The following is a 7,559-nucleotide window of genomic DNA, read 5'->3' as shown; positions in this document are numbered from 1 at the left end:
GCCCCCAACAATTTTTGGAAAAAGTAAAAACGAATCTTATGGACTTTGTGTTTCACTTATTTTCAGTAGTTTATAGGTTCATTAAAAAAAAAAATGAACTTGACTTCAATAAGCATCTTGACGTCAAGAGCAACAAGCTTATTTTACTCCAAAGAAAAATAGTATCTTTTGGTGAAAAAACCAAACACATTTAAGACAGAAATAATGAATAATAAAAATTGTTATTTTTTCGGTGGAGCCTGGTAACAAATGGCTTACAGACCCAGGGGTTGGGGACAATGGTTAATGACATATCAAAGACTTTTACAGTTGTGTAGAGCAACAGTCCAACTAAAAAGTTGATTAAATAAAATAGTAAATATCACCTCTGCTGCCCAAAAAAGCCGACAGCAGCAATTTTGAGAGAATCTCAGCTGTAACATACACTACCTTTAGTCCAATGTTCTAAGGATCCAGGTTTTTAAATTGAAATCCCATTGAAAGGAGTCTGGCTGAACTACGGAGCCTCAGATTTTCTTTTAAAACCGTGGCTCAGTAAATACGTCCAAGATACTAAATCCATATGTTATACAGTCAAAGGTATAACTATGTTCTTTATTGATCGCTGAGTCACACTCTGCTACTGACAGATAAAAGATTAAACTATAAACAGAGATAATTGTGAGTGCATTTTGGATAATTAAAATTTAATAATAATAATAATATTTATTTTAGATTATTTATATTTATATATTTATTTTTATAGTTATAATAATAAAAATCAACATTTACAACCACAGAACATGGGCTTCTACGCAGTTTTTTCTCCCCAAAATGAAAGCAGTATTTGGAACTTTTTTCCATTCTCTCAGACTCTTAACTCACCCTAAGAAATATGTGAGATTTTACTGCAGAAAATGGAGGCTCAAACCATTTTGTTGTTAATACAATTTAAAAAAAAAAGGATTGGTATGTGAGAGCTTTTTTAAATCCAGACATTTCCATTCACAGTTTTATTTTTAGCTTAATTAACAGGAAAAGGGAGCTATAAGTGACAATCTCATCCACCAGTGACTCACAGCAGAGCATCTGCTTCTCTGATATATGTTTAAGGTTCAAGAAGTGTAGCTTTCAGTTGTCTAGGTTGAGTTGTCTTGCTTGAGAAGGGTCAAACACACAAGTGTACAGCTTCATCGTGAACCAGCAGGATCGATTCCGAACACGTCCCCCCCATTTGAACCTTCTGTGCAATTTTGCTTTGAGCGGAGAAGTTTGATATCTTCTTGAAGTGACGCCAGAACGATGAAACCCCCGCTTCTAGTGATCCCACTGTTTGGCTGTCAATGGAAAAATCATATTATGGGACTCACCAGGGGGAGTTGTCCTTATTGTGAAAAAATAACTCAGCCATAAATAGTTCTCGCATAAATAGTCATGGACTTTGATTCATGGCTGAAAGAAAAACATCAGTGAGAACTCGTCCTCTTTTGAGGACGTCAAGCTATATGACAGGGAGCTCCTCCTCCAGGGACTCGGCGTAGAGCTATGGATTCAATAACAGTCTTACAATGAAATAGGAACATACATCTGAATCCTTGGTGAAGCAATGTGACCCATATTTAACATGTTATAAAATATTTATGTAGGATGAATGCTGCTCAAATATCTGTAAACAAAGCAAGAGTCTAAGATGCAGTTGCGCGTATCGACCTAGAGGTGGCAGGCTGTGTCTGGTTCATGTCTTAACACAGGACCGAGCAGCGGGATCTCACTGCAAACAGAGATGTTCTCCAGAGGACAGAAGGTCCCCCCCTGTCCTCACGTGATTAATGTCCTGGTGGAGTCCTGGTGGAGGAGGTGATCCAGTCTGCAGCTGCTAATGAGCTGATAACTGAGGTGGACTGCTGGTCACTGCTGGTCACTGCCGGTCAGTCTGTCAGCAGAAGCATCATGAGAAGCTTTCAATCTCTGCAGGATGTTCAGCAGAGCTCTGTTATGAAGTTAATGACCGGCGTGTTTGGCCGACAGTGAAATAGTCTGATGTTTAGTGTGCGAAGGAGAAACCTCTGGAATTCCAGACTCATGAGAGAACTTTTTTTGGAAAGCGGAGATTGTGGTTTTGGCTCACCAGATTCTGACCAGACTTAAATGTATTTTTTCCCCCATTTTTCCATTTACATTATCACACACAGGCTGTTTTGTAATGTTTCTATTTCTATATGTGCTACATGAGAGTGGTTTCCTCCTCAGAATTAACCCTTCATGTTTGGATTCTGGTTATTTATCTTGATAGTAGTGGTTGTTATTTCACCTGATAATGAGACAGATACTGATAACTTCACATTTCCTCTTTCATCAGAGGTGTAGCATTAGTTGTTTTTTAAACAATAATCAAGATGTTTGGCTCGCATTGTAATGGATTAATAAGCATGTTTATTTCTAAGCAGTTTAATGATTGACAGGAAGAATGAAGTCACACAGTTAATGTTGATTTGTTGACCTGAAAAGTCAGACAAATTGTGTCTTCGTGTTGTGAGTCTGTGCTAGGAGGACAATTTAAGTCCTGATGATACAGTTTTGTATTTAAAATGTAGAAAGTAATTCAGACGAATGTTACATTTTGGGTTTTTTTATAGAAAAGAAAAAGGGGTCTTTAAAACCGTTTTCTAATGTCCGTTGGACTGCTAGACCTCTTTGGGGAGTTTGACAGATGTAGTCCATTCTCACAAATCATTTGTGAAGTATGTAAATAAATCCTAATCAATGAACACATTAACAGCGTTTTTCTGGAGATTACTTTTTGTTGACCCCAACCACATCAACTCAGCTGTGATTGGTCAAGAGTCAAGGTTTGTCACCGCGTGTCATCAATCCCAAAAGTCTCCAACTCCGAGGGACTCGTTGTATAAACAAAGAGGGGTGCTATTACAGCTGGCTGGAGAAGAGTGAAGCCATCATAACCTCTTGTTTGCCGAGAATTGATATGGGTGAAAACTATAAAGTAATTACTTCAAAACATAATTATGACGAGGGACTTACAGCATCTTGGAGACGAATACGTCAACATTTGAAACATGTGAGTGAGTGAATTGTGTTATTTCAGGGTCAAGGTGACCCGAAGGCCTGAAAGGAAATGTGTTTCAGGTATCCCTTGTGTTGCCTCTGGGTCAAGGTGAACGACCACACCTCCAAAATATTTGTTTTCGGGCATCCGGGTCACCCTGACCCAGAGGCAACACAAGGGTTAAGTGAATGTAGGGCTTCAGTACTGAGTGAAACTTATGAATAATGGTGTAAACGAGCTGTTAAAAGGGAAAACTAATACACCTATATTGATATGGTTTTTTTAATATATAATTTAGTTCAATTTGTTTTATTTTTTTATATTAACCCTTGTAAGGTGTCCGAGTCAAGGTGACCCGGTCGTCCCCTGAAACAAGCGGAGGTCTGCATGTTTTTCTAGTTTGAATAGTTCAATGTCCCGCCATCAAAAATATCAATATGTTATGTTTTTGTACCCTCAGACATCACTTTACCGAAACAATATCACAATAACTCCTGAACCATGTGCGTGGAACCATCAGTAGATTCTGATCCACAGACCTCAGAGCCCGAGCTGGGGTGTAAGGCTGGATCAGATCAGTGATGTAAGGAGGAGCCTGACCATGAATAGATCTGAAAGTAAGAACCAGAACTTTAAAGTTGATCCTTAAAGAAACTGGAAGCCAGTGAAGAGTTTTAAAGATCGGAGAAATGTGAGTTCTTCTAGTGGAGCAGGTCAGGAGAGAAATCCTTCCAGGCTGTTGCTCCTAAGCTTTGGAACGATCTTCCTCTCTCTCTTTGCACTTGATGGATCTACTGACTCCTTTAAGAAACATCTTAAGACGATTTGTTCAGGCTTTTCCTTGATTTTCTGGAACTCCTGTTGTGTTATCAGTATTATCTTGACCTTTAAAATATATACTTTATTGTTTTGATTGTTTAAGCGCTTTGTGACCCTGGTCTGGAAAAGCGCTATACAAATAAAAATGACTTACTTACTTTGGTAAAGTATTAAGTATTTTATTGCTCCTTCAGTTCGAATATATCCTGGCTTTACTTCTTTTTTTTAACCTCTCTTCATAACATCACACCAACACCATAACACCAATTTCCATTTTTTCCAAAAACGTTATTTTATTCAACGTGTATCGCCCCCCCACGCCCCCCCAAAAAAGTGTGTGTGTTCCAGTGAGTGTGTGTTCGGCGCAGTCAGTCCTCTTGGTGACGCTCTGCTGACATCACTGATATCCTCTCGCGCTCCTCGCTGCTCCACACTCTCGCACTTCCTCCCCCAGCTCTCGGTGTCCAGCTGCCGGGCTTCACCTGCACTGAGGAGCGGCGTCTCTCCTCTTCTGCTCGGGAACAAAAATAAAGGGGGGATTCGCAAGTTTATCGGGGCTGAAGTTGCTCGACAAAAAAAAAAAAGGAATTACCTTTTACGAGGAGCCCCGGCGTGTGGATATTTTGGCGGAAGAATGGCTCCGCCGGGAAGAGGCTCCTGCTGGATGTTGGTGGCGGGATTCCTGCTCTCGGTTCAAGGTAAGCGAAGTCCCGCTGTGTCGGTGGAGGTTCCGCGGGAGAGAGACCCCCTCGAGCAGCTGACGGTCCCTCCCTCCTTCTCTCCTTCGCTGGGAAACTTTAGAGAATATTTCCTAGCCGGGACTTTATCTCTTTTATTCGGTTTCTTTTTTTTCCCCGAGCTTCCGCGTCTTAACTCCGAGCGTCTCCTGGCGGCAGGTGACCGCCGTCTAATCCCCGCTGAGCCTCCGGTGCTGACCTGGAGTCAGTGTTTACCTGGCGGGGCAAGAGAGCAGGGCAGGGCGGGAGCAACAGGGCGAAAAAAAAGGACTTTATACTCCTCAGGTGGTTGTTCTGTTGGACCTTTTGCTGTGTCATTCCGAGCTGTGTGTGGATGTTTTAAGTTCTAAATAAATAGTTTTAAAATGAATGATCTCTGGTCGAGAAACATGTGAAGGCATTTTTTTTTACCTACGTATTTCTGCAAGATTTTCTTTTTTTTTTTAAACGATAAAATTACATTATGATACCAGACACTTTTTGAATTATAAGAAATACACTGATGTTTCACATTATTTGTGTACTTTTGCTGTGTTTATCTTGATCATGCGCCACCCGTCGCTGCTCGCAATGGTGGCAGGTGTGGCAGGAGATGTTCTGGAACACTTGCTACTGTATATTGTTTTTTAAATAATTCCCCATCACAAGAAACATCTTGAGACATTTCTATTTGTTCAGGATTTTTCTTGATTTTTCTGGAACTCCTGTTGTGTTATCAGTTTTATCTTGACCTTTAAAGTATATATTTTATTGAATATTGTTTTGATTGTTTAAGCGCTTTGTGACCCTGGTCTGGAAAAGCGCTATACAAATAAAAAATACTTACTTACATACAGTGTGCTTTCGATTGCTCTGACGCAAACACTTTTCAGTGTTTTATTTAAAGTGCTGGTAAAACATTGTCCATTTATTTCAAGTGTACAGATGGTGATGTGACAAAACTCGAAAAAAAGAAAAGTTAGCTCTGAAGCTTGGTTTAATGGAATGTTTTCTAATTCAAAATGCAAGCTAGCTTTGAAAGTTTTGAAGAACACAATGGTGGGCGGTATGACGATTGTTTACAGGAGGTAAAAATGTAAATTGCATAACTTCTCTTTTATCGCTTTCATCACCATTTGGTTGTTTGTCCTGCGACAGACTGGCATCCTGTCCAGGGTGTCCCCTGCCTCTCGCCTAATGCAACTAGGATAAGCTCTATTCTCCCCGGGACACTGATAAGGGATAAAGCGGTAGAAAATGACTGAATGAATTTACACAGTATAAAGGGAGAGAAAAGTAAGCAGTTTCTGTATGGTGTTGGATAGTTTTCAAGTTATTCAATGAAATGTCAATAAACTCATTGTTATTGTGATGCAAAATGGTCCATACAGTGATGGAAGATTTATTTCATATTGATCCAGGAACATCTTCCCCACCTATTAATAAGCTAATTCTTCAACACTGCAGTACTACGGTAGTTAGATTGGAATGCTGACTCATACATGGAAACTATTTCCTCATCTTGCAGTTTAGATGAAAACATTTAAAACTGAAACTGTTGTAAAGTCAAAACATCAACAATAGTTGAGAAGACTCTTTTTCAAAACAAAGTAGTCTGTTAAATGCTTTACCATCTTGTTCCAGTGATAACACTACAACAGTTGTTTTATTTTATTTACACTGATAGTCCATGACTCGGCTGAATGAGCTGCAGGTTAATGTTAGCCATCGTTGAACACTTTGCATTAAACATTAAGTAAGTAAGACAAACAATCATAAAGCTCTGTATGGTTTCTTTAGGAGATCTCATTGTGATTCATTCAACATTAATGTAAGTATTACTTTTCGCACCAAACAAGGCTTGGTTTCTGACCACGATTCTGATGTCATGGAAACCGCTTCCAGTATGATAATCTTGCTGCCATGAAGAAATAATTGGTTGCGAAATACTTTTCTTGAATACCTCATCAGCTAAAGGCTACATTTCTATGCAAGTACACCAAGTGTATAAGTATCTTATAGTAACGTATCTTTTTTTTGTTTTACCTCAAACAAATGGTTGTTATGGCTGGTTGTAGTTTGTAAAAGTTCATTAGTAGTTTAATTTTTTTTAATCATCAAGCATTGAGCAATGCACATAAAATACATGGCTTGCAGGCCAAATCCAGCCTATGATTGAATTACATATGGTCTGCCAAATATCCCATAATGCAGCAGATGTGACACTTGTTTTAGTTAACGTTCAGTTTCATTACAAAAAAGCTGGTTTGATATGGAATACAGTCCATCATGCCTGGGGCTGGAACAGCAATCTCAATTTGAAACACACAAGCTACTCAGTGTTAAAGGAAGTTGGTTTTTTTTAAGTAAAAATGTTAAAAGTGGCTTTAATGGAACTGAGGCTACAGCATGTTTTGTATTAATTTGTTGATGATGTATCATGAAACGGCTGATGAGGTTTCTTGATAAAGTTTCTCTCTATTTATTGGCCACTAGATGGCACTTATTGCCGCTCACAGAGCTCTTAAAAACGACAACATGGTTTCATGATGACTACCGTTGATGCTCATGTTTCCAGTCGTCTGCTGCTCAATTAATAAAGGTTTCGCTTGCTTCTCAAAATCTCGAGTGATTAAGTTTGGGCTCCTCCGCGGTTCATCTCGACTCTTCGGCTTCAAGCTCTTCAGATCAAATTATTCACACTCTCCTCATTTGACTTAAAAACATTTCTCTTTAAAAAAAAGACATCTGCCGTGTTTTTCCCAAAGTAACACTCAGACGACGGGTGAGAAATCAAATTCCGACAGAGCTGTTGACATTTCCCTGTTATGAATCAAATTCCCTCATTATGCCACGAGATGAAACGGTTGTCGGTAAATCAGGCTGCTCTGACTTTACCTCTCTGTCAGCCGACGCAATTACAAGTCGTATTCTGTGCGAATTCAAAGTTATGACCTCAAGAGAAGTCATATAAAAAAGTA

General features: G+C 39.3%; 1 protein-coding gene across 2 annotated transcripts in view; it reads left to right on the top strand.

The window, feature by feature from the left end:
- The first annotated feature begins 4,318 nt into the window (after positions 1 to 4,318).
- pvrl2l (PVR cell adhesion molecule related 2 like) overlaps positions 4,319 to 7,559 on the top strand; it is a 279,887-nt gene continuing 276,646 nt past the window's right edge. The window contains exon 1 of one of the 2 annotated variants that reach the window (XM_087787136.1): positions 4,319 to 4,560. In XM_087787136.1, the coding sequence (XP_087643262.1) occupies positions 4,497 to 4,560 (64 nt within the window). In that variant the 5' untranslated portion in view covers positions 4,319 to 4,496. The remainder of the gene's footprint in view (positions 4,561 to 7,559) is intronic. The other variant, XM_087787137.1, reaches the window with a different exon arrangement.

Source organism: Callionymus lyra, chromosome 3 (assembly GCF_982586985.1).
Source record: "Callionymus lyra chromosome 3, fCalLyr1.hap1.1, whole genome shotgun sequence".
Classification (NCBI taxonomy): domain Eukaryota; kingdom Metazoa; phylum Chordata; class Actinopteri; order Syngnathiformes; family Callionymidae; genus Callionymus; species Callionymus lyra.
Note: the sequence above shows the minus strand (reverse complement) of the source record. Positions and strands in the feature narration are given on the sequence as shown.